The sequence below is a fragment of the Mesoplodon bidens genome, assembly GCF_964165515.1.
Source record: "Mesoplodon bidens genome assembly, contig: HAP1_SCAFFOLD_507, whole genome shotgun sequence".
NCBI classification, from domain to species: Eukaryota; Metazoa; Chordata; class Mammalia; order Artiodactyla; family Ziphiidae; genus Mesoplodon; species Mesoplodon bidens.
Window position 1 is genome coordinate 86,214 of NW_027672460.1, and position 23,849 is coordinate 110,062.

The 23,849-nt window shown below is 45.3% G+C and overlaps 1 protein-coding gene across 1 annotated transcript; it reads right to left on the reverse strand.

The window, feature by feature from the left end:
- Positions 1 to 650: 650 nt before the first annotated feature.
- LOC308610181 (ORM1-like protein 3) lies at positions 651 to 1,808 on the reverse strand. The gene has a single exon (XM_081259421.1). The coding sequence runs from the start codon at positions 1,677 to 1,679 to the stop codon at positions 1,218 to 1,220; it is 462 nt and encodes a 153-aa protein (XP_081115547.1). The 5' UTR covers positions 1,680 to 1,808; the 3' UTR covers positions 651 to 1,217.
- Between the last annotated feature and the right edge of the window lie 22,041 nt (positions 1,809 to 23,849).

The window sequence follows — 23,849 nt, forward strand, 5'->3', positions numbered from 1 at the left end:
ACCCCAGTCAGGCTGGGGAGGGGAGAAGGCGGCTCCTTCCCGCCCCTGCAGGTCACTCCCGGCGCCTGCCGCTGTCCCGCTTGAGAGGGACCATGCGGGACTCTGCAGCCCACCAAACCCGTTTGGAGGTGGCCTGATGGCCCCAAAGGTGCATGCCACACGAGAGGCCCCGCCCCGGCGCAGTCTGCACAAGGTTACTAGGTGGGGGGCTGCAGAAGAGCCCCACCGTTCATCATTTCTGTCCCATGTCCCCGCGGCCCTCACGCCACTGCAGAGACGGGTGTCAAACTGGACCTGTGCTTAAGATGACGCACAGGCCCCTTCCACCCATCTCCACCCGCTCATGCCAACCCAGGAGCATCAAACCCCTAGCGGCCTCCCTTCCCGTTACCCCTACCATGCTGTGGGTAAGTGACCCTCCAAGCCTGCCCCCTTCCCTGACCACTTCCCCAAGAATGAGGTTGGGCCTGCTCCCCCCTCCACCCCCCGCATCTTACACGAACCCCCGCTGCTCTGCAGCCCCGTTCTTTTCAGTCTCAATTCATCCTCCCCACCCCTGCCCCCAGCCCCCTCCCCACCTCCAACAGGAGGCTGCAGCCCTGGCCCCCCACCTCTGGGACCAGGCCATGCACACTCAGCCCCACCCCCACATCTCCTTACCCTCCCCACCCGCACCTAGTACCCCGGGCGGGGGGCGCTGTACGGGAGCTGTCTGACTTGAATTAGACAATTCTCTACCCAGAGGGATGAGGCGCTCTCACACAACTGCTTTCGTATATAGAAGCACACACTAAGTGTCATCCTAAAGACTTAAGAATTAAAGTGAAACAAACTAGAAGCTGTACCGTTCCCTCTGCCCTGCTCACGGGGGTTAAAGTGCTTTAGCAGGCCAAGGAGGCGCAAGCGAGCAGGGGGGCTTCCCTGGCCTCTTGTCCCAACCTCATAGGTCTGTGTTCAGCTCAGGAGCCCAGCCCATTCCAGGAGCACACCCATGAGGCAAAAGGAAAAGATCAAAAAAATCAGAAGGGGTCAGAGCCCCAGGGGGGCCCACCCCAAACTACTTCAAGTCTGCTACTGCGGGAAGTGAGGGGGAAACTAGGGCCCAGAGGCTCAACCCCCATCTCTGGCGGTACCCAGCGGCTCCTTCTGTCTTCAGCATCACAGCACAGGCTTCCACCCCTCCCCTGCCATCCCAGGCAGGGGACGGGGCTGCACCCTCAGTACTTATTGATTCCAAAAATCCGGACTCCGTGGAGCTGGGGCAGCTTGGGGATGAGCACGCTCATCAAGGACACGGTGTTGAGGATGAAGTGGATCTGGTCGTACTTGGTGTAGAAGCTGGTGAGGAAGTACAGCACGATGGGTGTGATGGTCAGGAATTTCCGAGATGCCGTGAACTGGACTCCATAGTCCATCTGCTCCCAGTGGGTTAGCAGCCTCGCCTTGCCCTGGTCTGGGGTCTCAAAGGGGGTCCCCTTCACCGTGTGCAGGAAGATGTACATGCCCATGTTGTGGATGAGGTTGGTGAGGGTCCACACGACGGGGACGCTCACAAAGGGGATGCTGAGCAGCACGACGTGGAGAAGCCCGATGGCCAGCACGTAGGAAAGCCAGATGCCACGGCTGTTCATCACCCGCGTGTTGGGGTTCACCTCGCTGTGCGCCGTTCCCACATTCATCCTGCTGCCCCTCTCCTGCCACTGCTCGTGCGCGGCCGGAGCTCGAGGCCCGGGAGGGGTGCCCGGGGGCGAGGGCCGTTGCTGCTCCAGCAGCTGTAATAAGCCGCGGCGGCAGCCACCCCGCTGGCAGCTCCGGCCGGCATGAAGCATTTTTTTGACAGGGTTCAAGGAGCATTCTGACGACAAGTGTCAGGGAGCATTGTGATGAGAAGTGTATTGAGAATTGTAATGACAAAGGTCATGGAGCATTGTGATGAAAAGGGCATAGAGTATTGTGATAACAGTCATCATGGAGCGTTGTGATGACAAGTGTTATGGAACATTGTGATCACAAGGGTTTGGAGCATTGTGATGAGAGAGGTCATGGAACATTTTGAATTCAAGGAGCATGGAGCATTGTGATGACAGGGGTCATGGAGCACTGTGATACCAGGGATCATGGCGCATTTTGATGAAAAGGGTCATAGAGCATTTTGATGACAGGTGTTATGGAACATTGTGATGTCAGGGGTCATCGAACATTGTGATGATAAGTGCATGTAGCATTTTGATGACAGGAGTCATGGAACATTGTGATGAGAGGGGTGAGGGAATATTGTGATGAATAGTGATGTAACATTGTGATATCAGTGGTGAGAGAGCATTTTGATGAGAAGTGCATGGAGCATTGTGATGACAAGTGTATTGAGAATTGTGATGACAAAGGTCATGTAGCATTGTGATGAAAAGGGCATGGAGTATTGTGATGACAGGCATCATGGAGCGTTGTGATGACAAGTGTTATGGAACATTGTGATCGCAAGGGTTTGGAGCATTGTGATGAGAGAGGTCATGGATCATTTTGATTTCAAGGTGCATGGAGCATTGTGAAGACAGGGGTCATGGAGCATTGTGATATCAGGGATCACAGGGAATTTTGATGCAAAGGTTCATGGAGCATTTTGATGACAGGGGTTATGGAACATTGTGATGTCAGGGGTCATCGAACATTGTGATGATAAGTGCATGTAGCATAGTGATGACAGGAGTCATGGAACACTGGGATGAGAGGGGTGAGGGAATATTGTGATGAATAGTGATGTAACATTGTGATATCAGTGGTGAGAGAGCATTATGATGAGAAGTGCATGGAGCATTGTGATGACAAAGATTATGGAGCATTGTGATGACAAGATTGTGGAGCACTCTGATGACAAGTGCATGGTGAATTAGGAAGACATGTGTCATGGAGCATTGTGCTGACAAGCGCATGGAGCATTTTGATGACAACGGTCATGGAGCATTGTGCTGAGAAAGTCATAGAGCATTGTGATGACAAGGGTCAAACAGCATTTTGATGAAAAGTTCATGGAGCATTGTGGTTAAAATGGTCACAGAGACTGTTGATGATGAGGGCATGGACCATTGTTATGACAAAGGTTATGAAGCATTGTGATGACTGGAGCCACGGAGCATTGTGATGACAGGGGTCATGGAGCATTGTGATAAGAAGGGCATGGAGCATTTGTATGACAAGGGCATGGAGCATTGGTCTAATAAGATCCATGGTTTATTGCGATGACTGTTGGAATGGCGCATTGTGATGACAAGGGCATGGAGCATTGTGATGAGCAGGTCATGAAGTATTGTGAATACGTGTCAGGGAGCATTGTTATGCCATATGTAATGGCCCATTGTGATGACAATGTCATGGAGCATTGTGATGCCAAGTGTCATGGAGGATTCTGATGACAAATGTAATGGAGCATTGTGATGACAATGGCTTGGAGCATTGTGATGACAAGGGTCAGGGAGCATTGTGCTGGCAAGTTCATGGAGAATTGTGATGACAAGGGTCATGGAGCATTCTGATGAAAAGCTTGTGGAGTATTTTGATGAAAATGGCATGGAGCATTGTGATGAAAATGGCATGGGGCATTGTGATGAAAAATGCATGGAGCCTTTTCGTGACAGGGTTCAAGGAGCATTCTGACAACAAGTGTCAGGGAGCATTGTGATGTCAAGTGTATTGAGAACTGTGATGACAAAGATCATGGAGAATTGTGATGAAAAGGGCATGCAGTATTGTGATGACAGTCATCATGGAGCGTTGTGATGACAAGTGTTATGGAACATTGTGATCACAAGGTTTTGGAGCATTGTGATGACAGAGGTCATGGATCATTTTGATTTCAAGGAGCATGAAGCATTGTGATGACAAGGGCATGAAGCAATGTGATCCCAAGGTTCATGGAGGATTGTGATGACAATGGTAATGGAGTATTGTGATGACAAGCGCATAGAGCACTGCAATTACAAGTTCATGTAGCACTTTGCTGACAAAGACATGGAACATTGTGATGACAGGTGTCATGGAGCACTGTGACGACAAGCGTCACAGAGCATTGTGAATACTGGGGTCCTGGAGCATTGGGATGACTAGGGCATGAATCATTGTGATGACAAGGGTCATGGAGCTTAGGGCTGAAAATGTCCATGGAATATTGTGATGACAGGGGTCATGGAGCATTGTGATGACTAGGTAATCGGGCATTGTGATGACAAGAGTCCCGGATTATTGTATTGTCAGGTGTCATGGAGTGTTGTGATGACAGTGGTCATGGAGCATTGTGATCATATTGGTCATGGAGCATTGTGATGAGATGGTCATGGAGCATTGGGCTGAAAATGTTCATGGAGTATTGTGATGACACGTGTCCTGGAGCACTTTGATGACAAGGAAATGGAGCATGGTGATGACAAGGTCCTGGAGCATTATGTTGAGAAGACCATGGAGACTTGTGATGGCAAATCTCATGGAGCATTCTGATGAAAAGGGGCATGGATCATTGTGATTACAGGGGTCTTGGAGCATTGTGATGACAAGGGCATGGAGCATTGTGATGAGAAGTCCATGGAGCATTCTGATGACCTGTGTTATGGAGCTTTGCGATGACAAAGGCATGGAGCATTGTGATTACAGGGGTCTTGGAGCATTGTGATGAAAAGGGCATGGATCATTGTGATGAAAAAGGCATGGAAACTTGTCATGACAGTGTTCAAGGAGCATACTGACGACAAGTGTCAGGGAGCATTGGGATGACAAGTGTATTGAGCATTGCGATGTCAAAGTTTATGGAGCATTGAGATGAGAAATCCATGGATAATTGTGATGATGAGCGTCTTGGGGTGTTGTGATGATAAGTGTTAAGGAAGAGAGTGATCACAAGGGTTTGGAGCATTGTGATGAGAGAGTTTAGGGAGCATTTTGATTTCACTGTGATGACAATAGACGGAAGCATTATGATGATGGGCATGGTGCATTGTGATGATAGTGATCATGGAGCACTGAGATGAAAAGCATCATGGAGCATTGTGATTACAAGGGTCTTAGAGCATTGTGATGACATGTGTATGGATCATTGTGATGAGAAAGCCATTGAATATTCTGATGACATGTGTCATAGAACTTTGTGATGACTAGGGCGTGGAACATTGTGATGGCAGGGGACATGGTGCATTGTTATGACGGATGTAATGGAGCATTGTGATGAGAAGGGCATGGAACATTGGTCTGAAATGTTTCATGGATTATTGTAATGAGAGTGGGCATGGTGCATTGTGATGAAAAGGGTACGGAACACTATGACACATGGGTCATGCAGGATTGTAATGACAAGGGCATGGAGCTTTGTGATGAGAAGGGCATCGAGCATTGTGATGACAAGTGTCATGGAGCTTTTTGATGACAAGGGCATTGAGCAATGTTACGAGAGGGTTCATGGAGCATTTTGATGACAATGACATAGAGCATTGTGATGTCAAATGTCATGGAGCCTTGTGATGTAAAGTCATGGAGCATTTTGATGACAAGGGCATGGTGCATTGTGATGAGAAGGGGAGGGAGCATTTTGATGACCGGGTCATGCAGCAATTTGATGAAAATTGTATTGGAACATTGTGATGTCAGTGGTCTTGGAGCTTTGGGATGAAATGTGTCATGGAGCATTTTGATGACCGGGGTTATGGAACATTGTGATGTCAGGGGTCAAGGAACATTGTGATGATAAGGGGATGTAGCAGTGTGATGACAGGGTCATGGAACATTGTGATTAAAGGGGTGAGGGAGTATTGGGATGACTACTGATGGACACTGTGATATCTCTCGTGAGAGAGCATTTTGATGAGAAGTGCATAGAGCATTGTGATTACAAATTTTATGGAGCATTGCAATGTCAAGGTTGTGGACCGTTGTGATGAAATGTGCATGACACATTGTGATGACAATGGTCATGGAGCATTGTTCTGACAAAGACATGGAGCATTGTGATGACAAGGGTCACAGAGCATTGTGATGAAATGTTCATGGAGCATTGTGGTTACAAAGGTCACAGAGCCTTGTGATGATGCGGGCATGGACCATTGTGATGACAAACGTTATGAAGCATTGTGATGACTGGAGTCACGGAGCATTGTGATGACAGGGTTCATGGAGCATTGTGATGACAAGGGAATGGAGCACTGTGATGACAGGGTCATGGAGCATTGGTCTGAGAAGTTTCATAGATTATTGTGATGACAGTGAGCATGGTGCATTGTGATGACAAGGGCATGGAGCATTGTGATGAGAAGGTCATTGAATACTGTGAAGACAGGTGTCAGGGAGCATTGTGATGACATATGTCATGGTCCATTGTGATGACAATGGCATGGAGAATCGTGATACCAAATGTAATGGAGGATTGTGATGACAAATATAAAGGAACATTGTGATGACTAGGGCTTGGAGCATTATGATGATAAGGGACATTGAAAATTTTCATGACAAGGTCGTGAAGCATTGTGATGACAAGGTCCTGGAGCATTGTGACGAGAAAACCTTGGAGCCTTGTGATGACAAATCTCATGGAGCATACTGATGAAAAGAGGCATGGAGCACTGTGATTACAGGGGTCTTGCAACATTGTGATGACAAGGGCATGGAGCATAGTGAGGAGAAGACCAAGGAGAATACTAATGGCATGCGTCATTGAGCTTTGTGATGACAAGGGCTTGGAGCATTGTGATTACGTGTGTCTTGGAGCATTGTGATGAAAAGGGCATGGATCATTGTGATGAAAAAAACATGGAGCCTTGTCAAGACATGGTTCAAGAAGCATACAGACAAAAAGTGTCAGGGAGCTTTTTGATGACAAGTGTATTGAGCATTGTGATGACAAAGGTCATGGAGCATTGTCATGAGAAGACCATGGATAACTGTGATGAAGAGCGTCATGGGACATTGTGATGACAACTGTTATACTATATTGTGATCACAAGGGTTTGGAGCATTGTTATGACAGAGGTCATGGAGCATTTTGATTTCATTGTGATGACAATAGCATGAAGCATTATGATGATGGGCATGGTGCATTGTGATGACACGGTTCATGGATCATTGAGATTAAAAGGGGCATGGAGCATTGTGATGAGAAGGGTCATGGAGTATTGTGATGAGAAGTCCATGGAGCATTCTGATGACATGTGTCATGGAGCTTTGTGAAGACAAGGGCATGGAACAATGTGATGAGAGTGTTCATGGAGCATTGTGATGACAATGACATGGATCTTTGTGATGCCAGGGTCATGGAACTTTCTGATGACAAAGGTCATGGAGCATTCAGATGGCAAGGGTGTTGTGCATTGCGATGAGAAGGGCAGGGAGCATTGTGATTACAGGGTCATGGAGCAATTTGATGAAATTGTCATGGAACATTTTGATGACAGCTGTTATGGAACATTGTGATGTCAGGGGTCATCGAACATTGTGATGATAAATGCATGTAGCATTGTGATATCAGTGGTGAGAGAGCATTTTGATGAGAATTGCATGGAGCATTGTGATGTCAAATTTTATGGAGCATTGTGAAGACAAGATTGTGGAGCACTGTGATGACAAGCGCATGGTGCATTGTGATGACATGTGTCATGGAGCATTGTGCTGAGAAGCGCAAGGAGCATTGTGATGACAAGGGTTATGGAGCATTGTGCTGAGAAAGGCATAGTGCATTGTGATAAGAAGGGTCAAAGAGCATTGTGATGAAATGTTCATGGAGCATTGTGGTTAAAAACTTCACAGAGTCTATTGATGACGAGTGCATGGACCATTGTGATGCAAATGTCATGAAGCATTGTGATGACTGGAGTCGCGGAGCATTGTGATGACAGGGGTCATGGAGCGTTGTGATAACAAGGGCATGGAGCATTGTGATGACAAGGGCATGGAACATTGGTCTAATACGTTTCATGGAATATTGCAATGACAGTTGGAATGGCGCATTGTGATGACAAGGTCATGCAGCATTGTGATGGCCAGGTCATGCAGTATTGTAAAGACAGGTGTCAGGGAGTATTATGATGACATATGTAATGGCCCATTGTGATGACAATGGCATGGAGCATTGTGATGCCAAGTGTCATGGAGGATTCTGATGACAAAGGTAATGGAGCATTGTGATGACAATGGCTTGGAGCATTGTGATGACAAGGGTCAGGGAGCATTGTGCTGACAAGTGCATGGAGAATTGTGAGGACAAGGGTCATGGAGCCTTCTGATGACAAGCTTGTGGAGTATTTTGATGACAGTGGCATGGAGCATTTTGACAAAAACGGCATGGGGCACTGTGATGAAAAATGCATGGAGCCTTTTCGTGTCAGGGTTCAAGGAGCATTCTGATGACAAGTGTCAGGGAGCATTGTGATGAAAAGTGTATTGAGAATTGTGATGACAATGGTCATGGAGCATTGTGATGAAAAGGACATGGAGTACTTTCATGACAGGCATCATGGAGCGTTGTGATGACAAGTGTTATGGAACAATGTGATCACAAGGGTTTGGATCATTGTGATGACAGTGGTCTTGGATCACTTTGATTTCAAAGAGCATGGAGCATTGTGATGACAAGTGCATGAAGCAATGTGATCCCAAGGTTCATGGAGGATTGTGATGACAATGGAAATGAAATATTCTAATTACAAGAGCATAGAGCATTGTAATGACAAAGTCATGTAGCATTTGGCTGACAAAGGCATGGAGCATTGTGATGGCATGTGTCATTGAGCACTGTGATGACAAGCGTCACGGAGCATTGTGAATACAGGGGTCATGGACCACTGGGTTGACAATGGCATGGATCAGTGTGATGACAAGTTTCCTGGAGCACTGGGCTGAAAATGTTCATGGAGTGTTTTGATGACAGGGGTCATGGAGCATTGTGATGAGTAGGAAATGGAGCATTGTGATTTCAAGAGTCCCGGATCATTGTGTTGTCAGGTGTCATGGAGTGTTGTGATGACAATGGTCATGGAGCATTGTGATGATATTGGCCATTGAGCATTGTGATGAGTAGGTCGTGGAGCATTGTGCTGAAAATGTTCATGGATTATTGTGATGACAGGTATCATGGAGCATTGTGATGACAAGGGAATGGAGCATGGTGATGACCAGGTCCTGGAGCATTGTGATGTGTAGACCATGGAGACTTGGGATGACAATTCTCATGGAGCATTCTGATGAAAAGGGGCATGGAGCATTGTGATTACAGGGGTCTTGGAACATTGTGTTGGCTAGGGCATGGAGCATTGTGATGAGAAGGCCATGGTGCATTCTCATGACATGTGTCATGGAGCTTTGTGATGACAAGGGCATGGAGCATTTTGATTACAGAGATCTTGGAACATTGTGATGAATATGTAACGGATCATTGTGATGAGAAAGGCATGGAGCCTTGTCATGACAGGGTTCAAGGAGCATACTGATGACAAGTGTCAGGGGGCATTGTGATGACAAGTGTATTGAGCATTGTGATGCCAAAGATCATGGAGCATTGTTATGAGAAGACCATGGATAATTGTGATGAGGAGCATCATGGGGTTTTGTGATGATAAGTCTTATGGAACATTGTGATAACAAGGATTTGGAGCATTATGATGACAGAGGTCATGGAGAATATTGATTTCATGGTGATGAAAATAGCCTGAAGCATTATGATGATGGGCATGGTGCATTGTGATGACAGGGTTCATGGAACATTGAGATGAAAAGGGGCATAGAGCATTGTGATTACATGGGTCTTGGAGCATTGTGATGACAAGGGCATGGAGCATTGTGAGGAGTAGCCCACGGAGCATTGTAATTACATGTGTCATTGAGCTTTGTGATGACAAGGGCATGGAGCATTGTGATGAAAAGGGCATGGAGTATTGTGATGACAGGCGTCATAGAGCGTTGTGATGACAAGTGTTATGGAATATTATGATTACAAGGGTTTGGAGCATTCTGCTGATAGAGGTCATTGATCATTTTGATTTCAAGGAGCATGGAGCATTGTGAAGACAAGGGCATGAAGCAATGTGATCCCAAGCATCACGGAGGATTGTGATGACAATGGAAAAGGATTATTGTGATGACAAGTGTATAGAACATTGTAATGACAAGGTCATGTAGCATTTTGTTGACAAAGGCATGGAGCATTGTGATGACATATGTCATGGAGCACGGTGATGACAAGCGTCACGGAGCATTGTGAATAAAGGGGTCATGGAGCATTGGGATGACAAGGGCATGGATCATTGTGATGACAAGTTTTCTGGAGCACTGGGTTGAAAATGTTCATGGAGTGTTGTGATGACAGCATTCATGGAGCATTGTGATGACTAGGGAATGGAGCATTGTGATGACAAGATTCCCGGATCATTGTGTTTTCAGGTGTCATGGAGTGTTGTGATGACAGTGGTCATGGAGCATTGTGATGATATTGGCCATGGAGCATTGTGATGAGTAGGTCGTGGAGCATTGGGCTGAAAATGTTCATGGATTATTGTGATGACAGGTATCATGGAGCATTGTGATGACAAGGGAATGGAGCATGGTAATGACAAGTTCCTGGAGCATTGTGATGTGAAGACCATGGAGACTTGTGATGACAAGTCTCATGGAGCATTCTGATGAAAAGGGGCATGGAGCATTGTGATTACAGTTGTCTTGGAACATTGTGATGACTAGGGCATGGGACATTGTGATTACAGGGATCTTGGAGCATTGTGATGAAAAGGGCACGGATCATTGTGATGAAAAAGGCATGGAGCCTTGTGATGACAGGGTTCAAGGAGCATACTGATGACAAGTGTCAGGGGGCATTGTGATGACAAGTGTATTGAGCATTGTGATGACAAAGATCATGGAGCATTGTGATGAGAACACCATGGATAATTGTGATGAGGAGCATCATGGGGTGTTGTGATGATAAGTGTTTAGAACACTGTGATAAAAAGGGTTTGGAGCATTATGATGACTGAGGTCATGGAGAATATTGATTTCATTGTGATGACAATAGATTGAAGCATTATGATGATGGGCATGGTGCATTGTGATGACAGGGTTCATGGAGCATTGAGATGAAACGGGGCATAGAGCATTGTGATTACATGGGTCTTGGAGCATTGTGATGACAAGGGCATGGAGCATTGTGAGGAGTAGCACAAGGAGCATTGTAATTACATGTGTCATTGAGCTTTGTTATGATAAGGGCATGGAGCATTTTGATGAGAAGGACATGGAGTATTCTCAAGACATGCGTCATGGAGCATTGTGCTGAGAAAAGCATAGAGCACGGTGATGACACGGGTCAAAGAGCATTGTGATGAAAATTTCATGGAGCACTAAGGTTAAAAATGTCCCAGAGACCGTTGATGACGAGGGCATGGACCATTGTGTTGACAAAGGTCATGAAGAAATGTGATGACTGGAGTCAATGAGCATTGTGATGACATGGGTCATGGAGCATTGTGATAAAAAGGGCATGGAGCATTGTGATGACAAGGGCATGGAGCACTGGTCTAATAAGTTTCATGGATTATTGCAATGACAGTTGGAATTGCGCATTGTAATGACAAGGGCATGGAGCATTGTGATAACCAGGTCATGCAGTATTGTGAAGACAGGTGTCAGGGAGCACTATCATGACATATGTAATGGCCCATTGTGATGACAATGGCATGGAGCATTGTGATGCCAAGTGTCATGGAGGATTCTGATGACAAATGTAATGGAGCATTGTGATGACTAGGGCTTGGAGCATTATGATGACAAGGGTCAGGGAGCATTGTGCTGGCAAGTGCATGGAGAATTGTGATGACAAGGGTCATGGAGCATTCTGATGACAAGTTTGTGGAGTATTTTGATGACAATGGCATGGAGCATTGTGATGAAAACGGCATGGGGAATTGTGATGAAAAAGGCATGGAGCCTTTTCGTGACAGGTTTCAAGGAGCATTCTGATTACAAGTGTCAGGGAGCATTGTGATGACAAGTGTATTTAGAATTGTGATGACAAAGGTCATGGAGCATTGTGATGAAAAGGGCATGGAATATTGTGATGATAGGCATCATGGAGCGTTGTGATGACAAGTGTTATGGAGCATTGTGATCACAAGGGTTTGAAGCATTGTGATGACAGAGGTCATGGATCATTTTGATTTCAAGGAGCATGGAGCATTGTGTTAACAAAGGCATGAAGCAATGTGATCCCAAAGTTCATGGAGGATTTTGATGAAAATGGTAATGGTGTATTGTGATGACAAGTGCATAGAACATTGAAATTACAATCTCATGTCTCATTTTGCTGACAAATGCATTCAGCATTGTGATGACAGTTGTCATGGAGCACTGTGATGACAAGCGTCAAGGAGCATTGTGAATACAGGGGTCATGGAGCATTGGGATGACAAAGGCATGGATCATTGTGATAACAAGGGTCATGGATCATTGGGCTTAAAATATTCATGGCGTATTGTGATGACAGGGTTCATGGAGCATTGCGATGACTAGGGAATTGAGCACTGTGGTGACAAGTGTCGCGGATCATTGTGTTGTCAGGTGTCATGGAGTGTTGTTATGACAGAGGTCATGGAGCATTGTGATGATATCGGTCATGGAGCATTGTGATGAGAAGTTCATGGAGCATTGTGCTGAAAATATTCATGGAGTATTGTGATGACAGGGGTCAAGGAGCACTCTGATGACAAGGGAACGGAGCATGCTGATGACAAGGTCTTGGAGCCTTGTGATGAGAAGACCATGAAGACTTGAGATGAGAAGTCTCATGGAGAATTCTGATGAAAAGGGGCATGGAGCATTGTGATTTCAGGGGTCTTGGAGATTTGTGATGACAAGGGCATGGAGCATTGTGATTACAAGGGTCTTGGAGCATTGTGATGAGAAGTGTCATCGAGCCTTCTGTTGACAAGGCCATGGAGCATTTTGTTGGCAGGAGTCATGGAGCATTGTGCTGAGAAAGGCATAGGGCATTGTGATGACAAGGGTCAAAGAGCATTGTGATGAAAATTTCATGGAGCACTGTGGTTAAAAAGGTCACAGAGCCTGTTGATTTCGAGGGCATGGACCATTGTGATGACAAAGGTCATGAAGCACTGTGATGACTGGAGTCACGGAGCATTGTGATGACAGGAGTCATGGAGCATTGTGATAACAAGAGCATGGAGCATTGTGATGACAATGGCATGGAGCAATGGTCTAATAAGTTTCATGGATCATAGCGATGATATTTGGAAAGGCACATTGTGATCACAAGGGCATGGAGCATTGTGATGACCAGGTCATGCATTATTGTGAAGGCAGTTGTCAGGGAGCATTGTGATGACATATGTAATGGCCCGATGACAACAATGGCAAGGAGCATTGTGATGCCTAGTGTCATGGAGGATTCTGATGACAATGGTAATGGAGCATTGTGATGACAAGGGATTGGAGCATTGTGATGACAAGGGTCAGGGTGCATTGTGCTGACAAGTGAATGGAGAATTGTGATGACAAAGCTCATGGAGCATTCTGATGACAAGCTTGTGGAGTATTTTGATGACAATGGCATGGAGCACTGTGATGCCAAGTGTCATGGAGGATTCTGATGACAAGTTAATGGAGCATTGTGATGACAATAGCTTGGAGCATTGTGGTGACAAGGGTCAGGGAGCATTGTGCTGACAACTGCAGGGAGAATTGTGATGACAAGGGTCATGGAGCATTCTGATGACAAGCTTGTGGAGTATTTTGATGACAATGGAATGGAGCATTGTGATGAAAACGGCATGGGGCATTGTGATGAAAAAGGCATGGAGCCTTTTCGTGACAGGTTTTAAGGAGCATTCTGATGACAAGTGTCAGGGAGCATTGTGATGACAAGTGTATTGAGAATTGTGATGACAATGGTCATGGAGCATTGTGATGAAAAGGGCATGGAGTACTTTGATGACAGGCATCATGGAGCGTTGTGATGACAAGTGTTATGGAACACTGTGATCACAAGTGTTTGGAGCATTGTGATGACAGTGGTGAGGGAGTAATGTAATGAATAGTGATGTAACATTGTGATATCAGTGGTGAGAGAGCATATTGATGAGAAGTGCATGGAGCATTGTGATGACAATGTTAATGGAGCATTGTGATGAGATGATTGTGGAGCACTGTGATGACAAGCGCATGGTGCATTGTGATGACGTGTCATCGATCATTGTGCTGACAAGCGCATGGAGCATTGTGATGACAACGGTCTGGAGCATTGTGCTGAGAATGGCATAGAACATTGTGATGAAAAGGGCATGGAACATTGGTCTAATAAGTTTCATGGATTATTGCAATGACAGTTGGAATGGCGCATTGTGATGACAAGGGCATGGAGCATTGTGAAGGCAAGGTCTTGCAGTATTGTGAAGACTGGTGTCAGGGAGCATTGTGATGACATATGTAATGGCTCATTGTGATGACAATGGCATGGAGCATTGTGATGCCAAGTGTCATGGAGGATTCTGATGACAAAGGAATGTAGCATTGTGATGACAGGTGTCATGGCGCACTGTGATGACAAGTGTCACAAAGCATTGTGAATACAGAGGTCATCGAGCATTGGGATGACTAGGGCACGGATTATTTGATGGCAAGGATCATGGAGTTTGGGCTGAATATATTCATGGAGTATTGTGATGACATGGGTCATGGAGCATTGTGATGACTAGGTAATGGGGCATTGTGATGACAAGAGTCCCGGATCATTGTGTTGTCAGGTGTCATGGAGTGTTGTGATGACAGTGGTCATGGAGCATTGTGATGATATTGGTCCTGGAGCATTGCGATGAGAATGTCATGGAGCATTGGGCTGAAAATGTTCATGGAGTATTGTGATGACACGTGTCATGGAGCATTCAGTTGACCAGTTTGTGGAGTACTGTGCTGACAAAGCATGTAACACTGTGATGAGAAGTGTCATGGAACATAGTGATGCCAAGAACTTGGAGTATTGTGATGACCAGGGCATGGAGCATTGTGATGGCAAGACCGTGGAGCATTGTGATGAGAAGGCCATGGATAATTGTGATGAAGAGTGTCATGGAGCACTGTAATGACAAGGGTTATGGAGCATTGTGATGTCAGGGGACATGGAGCATTTTGATGAAAAGGATCATGGAGCATTTTGTTGACAGGTCTTATGGAACATTGTGATGTCATAGGTCATCGAACATTGTGATGATAAGTGCATGTAGCATTGTGATGACAGGAGTCATGGAACATTGTGATGACAGGGGTGGGGGAGTATTGTGATAAATAGTGATGTAACTTTGTGATATCAGTGGTGAGAGAGCATATTGATGAGAAGTGCATGGAGCCCTGTGATGACAAGGTTAATGGAGCATTGTGATGACCAGATTGTGGAGCACTGTGATGACAAGCGCATGGTGCACTGTGATGACATGTGTCATGGAGCATTGTGCTGACAAGCGCATGGAGCATTGTGATGACAACGGTCATGGAGCATTGTGCTGAGAAAGGCATAGAGTATTGTGATGACAAGGGTCAAAGAGTATTGTGATGAAAATTTCATGGAGCATTGAGGTTAAAAAGGTCACAGCGACTGTTGATGATGAGGGCATGGACCATTGTGATGACAAAGTTCATGAAGCATTGTGATGACTGGACTCACGGAGCATTGTGATGACATGGGTCATGGAGCATTGTGATAACAAGGGCATGGAGCATAGTGATGAAAAGGGCATGGAGCTTTGGTCTAATAAGTTTCATGGATTATTGCAATGACATTTGGAATGGCGCATTGTGATGACAAGGGCATGGAGCATTGTGAAGACCAGGTCATGCAATATTGTGAAGACTGGTGTCAGGGAGCATTGTGATGACATATGTAATGGCCCATTGTGATGACAATGGCATGGAGCATTGTGATGCCAAGTATCATGGAGGATTCTGATGACAAATGTAATGGAGCATTGTGATGGCAATGGCTTGGAGCATTGTGATGACATGCGTCATGGAGCTTGGTGACGACAAGGGCATGAAGCAATGTGATGAGAGCGATCATGGATCATTGTGATGACAATGACATGGAGCATTGTGATGCCAAGGGTCATGGTTCTTCTTGATGACAAAATCATGGAGCATTTTGATGACAAGGGCGTTGCGCATTGTGATGAGAAGGGCAGGGAGCATTGTGATGACAGGGTCATGGAGCAATTTGATGAAAATGGTCAAGGAACATTTTGATGACAGGGGTTATGGAACATTTTGATGTCAGGGGTCATGGAACATTTTCATGACAGGGGTTATGGACCATTGTGATGACAGGGGAGTGGGGGTATTGTGGTGACTAGAGAGGGAACATTTTGATATCAGTGCTGAGAGAGCATTTTGATAAGACGTGCAAGGAGCATTGTGATGACAAGTTTTATGGAGCATTGTGATGACATGGGTCATGGAGCACTGTGCTGACAAGCGCATGGAACATTGTGATGACAAGGGTCATGGAGCATTGAGTTGACAAAGGGACGGAGCATTGTGATAACAAGTGTCACGGAGCATTGTGATCAATAGTTCATGGAGCAATGTGGTGACAAAATTCACAGAGCCTTGTGATGATGAGGGCATGCATCATTGTGATGACACAGGTCATGAAGCCTTGTGATGACTTGAGTCACGGAGCATTGTGAGAACTGGTGTCATGGAGCATTGTGATGACAAGGGCATGCAGCATTGTGATGACAGGGGCATGGAGGATTGGTCTCACAAGTTTCATGGATAATTGTGTTGACTGTGGGCATGGCACATTGTGATGACAAGGGCATGGAATATTGTGAAGACAGGTGTCAGGGAGCATTGTGATGACATATTTCATGTACCATTGTGATGACAATGGTATGGAGCATTGTGATGTCAAGTGATTTGGAGGATTGTGATGACAAAGGTAATGGAGCATTGTGATGACAAGGGCTTGGAGCATTGTGATTACAAAGTTCATGGAGCTTTGTGATGACAACGGCCATTGAGAATTTTGATGAAAAGATCGTGAAGCATTGTGGTGACACAGGAATGGAGCTTGCTATGACAGGGGTAATGGGGTATTGCGATGACATGTGCATGGAGAATTGTGATGACAAAAGACATGGAGCACTCTGATGAGAACTGTCATGGAGCATTGTGATGACAAGGACGTGGAGAATAGTGATGACAACGGACATGGAGCACTGTGATGACCAAAGCATGGAGCACTGTGATGGCAAGACCGTGGAGCATTGTGATGAGAAGACCATGGATTATTGTGATGACGAGCGTCATGGAGCACTGTAATGACAAGGGCTATGGAGCATTGTGATGTCATGGGACATGGAGCATTTTGATTAAAAGGGTAATGGAGCATTTTGATGACATGGCTTATGGAACATTGTGATGTCATAGGTCATCGAACATTGTGATGATAAGTGCATGTAGCATTGTGATGACAGGAGTCATTGAACATTGTGATGATAGGGGTGAGGGAGTATTGTGATGAATAGTGATGTAACATTGTGATATCAGTGGTGAGAGAGCATATTGATGAGAAGGGCATGGAGCATTGTGATGACAAGGTAAATGGAGCATTGTGATGACAAGATTGTGGAGCACTGTGATGACAAGCACATGGTGCATTGTGATGACATGTGTCATGGAGCATTGTGCTGACAAGCGCATGGAGCATTTTGCTGACAAGCGCATGGAGCATTGTGATGACAACGGTCAAGGAATATTGTGCTGAGAAAGGCATAGAGTATTGTGATGACAAGGGTCAAAGAGCATTGTGATGAAAATTTCATGGAGCATTGAGGTTAAAAATGTCACAGAGACTGTTGATGACGAGGGCATGGACCATTGTGATGACAAAGGTCATGAAGAATTGTGATGACTGGAGTCACGGAGCATTGTGATAACAAGGGCATGGAGCATTGTGATGACAAGGGCAGGGAACACTGGTCTAATAAGTTTCATGGATTATTGCAATGACAGTTGGAATAGCACATTGTGATGACAAGTGCATGGAGCAATGTGATCCCAAGGTTCATGGAGGATTGTGATGACAATGGAAATGGAGTATTGTAATGACAAGCTCATAGAGCATTGTAATGACAAGGTCATGTAGCATTTTGCTGACAGAGGCATGGAGCATTGTGATGACATGTGTCATGGAGCACTGTGATGACAAGCGTCACGGAGCATTGTGAATACAGGGGTCATGGACCATTGGGTTGACAAGGGCATGGATCAGTGTGATGACAAGTTTCCTGGAGCACAGTGCTGGAAATGTTCATGGAGGGTTTTGGTGATAGGGGTTATGGAGCATTGTGATGAGTATGAAATGGAGCATTGTGATGACAAGAGTCCCAGATCTTTGTGTTGTCAGGTGTCATGGAGTGTTGTGATGACAGTGGTCATGGATCATTGTGATTATATTGGCCATGGACCATTGTGATGAGTAGGTCGTGGAGCATTGGGCTGAAAATGTTCATGGATTATTGTGATGACATGTATCATGGAGCATTGTGATGACAATGGAATGGAGCATGGTGATGACAAGTTCCTGGAGCATTGTGATGTGAAGACCATGGATTCTTGTGATGACAAGTCTCATGGAGCATTCTGATGGAAAGGGGCATGGAGCATTGTGATTACAGGGGTCTTGGAACATTGTGATGACTAGTGCATGGAGCATTGTGATGAGAAGTCCATGGAGCATTCTGATGACATGCATCATGGAGCTGTGTGATGACAAGGGCATGGAGCATTGTGATTACAGGGATCTTGGAGCATTGTGATGAAAAGGGCACGGATCATTGTGATGAAAAAGGCCTGAAGCCTTGTCATGACAGGGTTCAAGGAGCATACTGATTACAAGTGTCAGGGGGCATTGTGATGACAAGTGTATTGAGCATTGTGATGACAAAGATCATGGAGCATTGTGATGAGAACACCATGGATAATTGTGATGAGGAGCATCATGGGGTGTTGTGCTGATAAGTGTTATGGAACATTGAGATAACAAGGGTTTGGAGCATTATGATGACAGAGGTCATGGAGAATATTGATTTCATTGTGATGGCAATAGCCTGAAGCATTATGATGATGGGCATGTTGGATTGTGATGACGAGGCTCATGGAACATTGAGATGAAAAGGGGCATAGATCATTGTGATTACATGGGTCTTGGAGCATTGTGATGACAAGGGCATGGAGCATTGTGAGGAGTAGCCCAAGGAGCATTGTAATTACATGTGTCATTGAGCTTTGTGATGACAAGGGCATGGAGCATTGTGATGAAAAGGGCATGGTGTATTGTGATGACAGGCGTCATAGAGCGTTGTGATGACAACTGTTATGGAATGTTGTGATTACAAGGGTTTGGAGCATTGTGATGATACAGGTAATGGATCATTTTGATTTCAAGGAGCATGGAGCATTGTGATGACAAGGGCATGAAGCAATGTGATCCCAAGGCTCACGGAGGATTGTGATGACAATGGAAATGGAGTTTTGTGATGACAAGCGTATAGAGCATTGTAATGACAAGGTCATGTAGCATTTTGTTGACAAAGGCATGGAGCATTGTGATGACATGTGTCATGGAGCACGGTGATGACAAGCGTCACGGAGTATTGTGAATACAGGGGACATGGAGCATTGGGATGACAAGGGCATGGATCATTGTGATGACAAGTTTCCTGGAGCACTGGGCTGAAAATGTTCATGGAGTGTTGTGATAACAGCGTTCATGGAGCTTTGTGATGACTAGGGGATGGAGCATTGTGATGACAAGAGTCCCGGATCATTGTGTTTTCAGGTGTCATGGAGTGTTGTGATGACTGTGGTCATGGAGCATTGTGATGATATTGGCCATGGAGCATTGTGATGAGTAGGTCGTGGAGCATTGGGCTGAAAATATTCATGGATTATTGTGATGACAGGGATCATGGAGCATTGTGATTACAAGGGAATTGAGCATTGTGATTAAAAGGTCCTGGCGCATTGTGATGTGAAGACCATGGTGACTTGTGATGACAAGTCTCATGGAGCATTCTGATGAAAAGGGGCATGGAGCATTGTGATTACAGGGGTCTTGGAGCATTGTGATGACTAGGGCATTGAGCATTTTGATGAGAAGACCATGGAACATTCTGATGACATGTGTCATGGAGCATTGTGCTGAGAAAAGCATAGAGCACTGTGATGACAAGGGTCAAAGAGCATTGTGATGAAAAGTTCATGGAGCATTGTGGTTAAAAATGTCACACAGGCTGTTTATGATGAGGGAATGGACCACTGTGATGACAATGGTCATGAATCATTGTAAAGACTGGAGTCACGGAGCACTGTGATGACAGGGTCAATAGAGCAATGTGATAACAAGGTCATGGAACACTGTGATGACAAGGGCATGGAACATTGGTCTAATAAGTTTCATGGATTATTGCAATGACAGTTGGAATTGCGCATTGTAATGACAAGGGCATGGAGCATTGTGATGACCAGGTCATGCAGTATTGTGAAGACAGGTGTCAGGGAGCATTGTCATGACACATGTAATGTCCCATTGTGATGACAATGGCATGGAGCATTTTGATGCCAAGTGTCATGGAGGTTTCTGATGAAAAATGTAATGGAGCATTGTGATGACTAGGGCTTGGAGCATTATGATGACAAAGGTCAGGGAGCATTGTGCTGGCAAGTGCATGGAGAATTGTGATGACAAGGGTCATGGAGCATTCTGATGACAAGCTTGTGGAGTATTTTGATGACAATGGCATGGAGCATTGTGATGAAAACGGCATGGGACATTGTGATGAAAAAGGCATGGAGCCTTTTCGTGACAGGTTTCAAGGAGCATTCTGATGAAAAGAGTCAGGGAGCATTGTGATGACAAGTGTATTGAGAATTGTGATGACAAATGTCATGGAGCATTGTGATGAAAAGGGCATGGAATATTGTGATGACAGGCATCATGGAGCGTTGTGATGACAAGTGTTATGGAGCATTGTGTTCACAAGTGTTTGGAGCATTGTGATGACAGAGGTCATGGATCATTTTGATTTCAAGGAACATGGAGCATTGTGATAACAAAGGCATGAAGCAATGTGATCCCAAGTTTCATGGAGGATTGTCATGAAAATGGTAATGGTGTATTGTGATGACAAGTGCATAGAGCATTGTAATTACAAGCTCATGTCGCATTTTGCTGACAAATGCATGGAGCATTGTGATGACCGTTGTCATGGAGCACTGTGATGACAAGCGTCAAGGAGCATTGTGAATACAGGGGTCATGGAGCATTGGGATGACAAAGGCATGGATCATTGTAATGACAAGGGTCATGGATCATTGGGCTTAAAATATTCATGGCGTATTGTGATGACAGGGTTCATGGAGCATTGTGATGACTAGGGAATTGAGCACTGTGGTGACAAGAGTCGCGGATCATTGTGTTGTCAGGTGTCATGGAGTGTTGTGATGACAGAGGTCTTGGAGCACTGTGATGATATTGGTCATGGAGCATTGTGATGAGAAGTTCATGGAGCATTGTGCTGAAAATATTCATGGAGTATTGTGATGACAGTGGTCAAGGAGCACTCTGATGACAAGGGAACGGAGCATGCTGATGACAAGGTCTTGGAGCCTTGTGATGAGAAGACCATGAAGACTTGTGATGAGAAGACTCATAGAGAATTCTGATGAAAAGGGGCATGGAGCATTGTGATTTCAGGGGTCTTGGAGATTTGTGATGACAAGGGCATGGAGCATTGTGATTACAAGTGTCTTGGAGCATTGTGATGAGAAGTGTCATTGAGCCTTCTGTTGACAAGCCCATGGAGCATTTTGATGACAGGCGTCATGGAGCATTGTTATCACAGGTGTAATAGAGCATTGTGATGAAAAGGGCAAGGATCATTGTGATTACAAGGTTCATGGAGCACTGTGATGACAATTTTGTGGACCGTTGTAATGAAAAGCGTGTTGCACATTGTGATGACAAGTGTCATGGAACATTTTTCTGACAAAGGCATGGAGCATTTTGCTGAGAAATGCATAGAGCATTGTGATGACAAGGGTCAAAGAGGATTGTGATGAAAAGTTCATGGAGCACTGTGGTTAAAAAGGTCACAGAGACTGTTGATGACGAGGGCATGGACCATTGTGATGACAAAGGTCATGAAGCATTGTGATGACTGGAGTCACGGAGCATTGTGATGACAGGTGTCATGGAGCATTGTGATAACAAGGGCATGGAGCATTGTGATGACAATGGCATGGAGCATTGGTCTAATAAGTTTCATGGATTATAGCGATGACATTTGGAAAGGCACATTGTGATCACAAGGGCATGGAGCATTGTGATGACCAGGTCATGCATTATTGTGAAGGCAGTTGTCAGGGAGCATTGTGATGACATATGTAATGGCCCAATGACAACAACGGCATGGAGCATTGTGATGCCACGTGTCATGGAGGATTCTGATGACAATGGTAATGGAGCATTGTGATGACAATGGATTGGAGCATTGTGATGACAAGGGTCAGGGAGCATTGTGCTGACAAGTGCATGGAGAATTGTGATGACAAAGCTCATGGAGCATTCTGATGACAAGCTTGTGGACTATTTTGATGACAATGGCATGGAGCATTGTGATGAAAACGGCATGGGGCATTGTGATGAAAAAGGCATGGAGCCTTTTCGTGACAGGTTTTAAGGAGCATTCTGATGACAAGTGTCAGGGAGCATTGTGATGACATGTGTATTGAGAATTGTGATGACATTGGTCATGGAGCATTGTGATGAAAAGGGCATGGAGTACTTTGATGACAGGCATCATGGAGCGTTGTGATGACAAGTGTTATGGAACACTGTGATCACAAGTGTTTGGAGCATTGTGATGACAGAGGTCATGGATCATTTTGATTTCAAGGAGCATGGAGCATTTTGATGACAAGGGCATGAAGCAATGTGATCCCAAGTTTCATGGAGAATTGTGATGACAATGGAAATGGAGTATTTTGATGACAAGCACATAGAGCATTGTAATGACAAGGTCATATAGCATTTTGCTGACAAAGGCATGGAACATTGTGATGACATGTGTCATGGAGCACTGTGATGACAAGCGTCACGGAGCATTGTGAATACAGGGGTCATGGACCATTGGGTTGACAAGGGCATGGATCAGTTTGATGACAAGTTTCCTGGAGCACTGGGCTGAAAATGTTCATGGAGAGTTTTGATGACAGGGGTTATGGAGCATTGTGATGAGTAGGAAATGGAGCATTGTGATGATAAGAGTCCCAGATCATTGTGTTGTCAGGTGTCATGGAGTGTTGTGATGACAGTGGTCATGGAGCATGGTGATGATATTGGCCATGGAGCATTGTGATGAGTAGGTCGTGGAGCATTGGGCTGAAAATGTTCATGGATTATTGTGCTGACAGGTATCATGGAGCATTGTGATGACAAGGGAATGGAGCCTGGTGATGACAAGTTCCTGGAGCATTGTGATGTGAAGACCATGGAGACTTGTGATGACAAGTCTCATGGAGCATTCTGATGAAAAGGGGCATGGAGCATTGTGATTACAGGCATCTTGGAACATTGTGAGGACTTGGGCATGGAGCATTGTTATGAGAATGCCATGGAGCATTCTGATGACATGCATCATGGAGCTCTGTGATGAGAAGGGCATGGAGCATTGTGATTACAGGGATCTTGGAGCATTGTGATGAAATGGGCACGGATCACTGTGATGAAAAAGGCATGGAGCCTTGTCATGACAGGGTTCAAG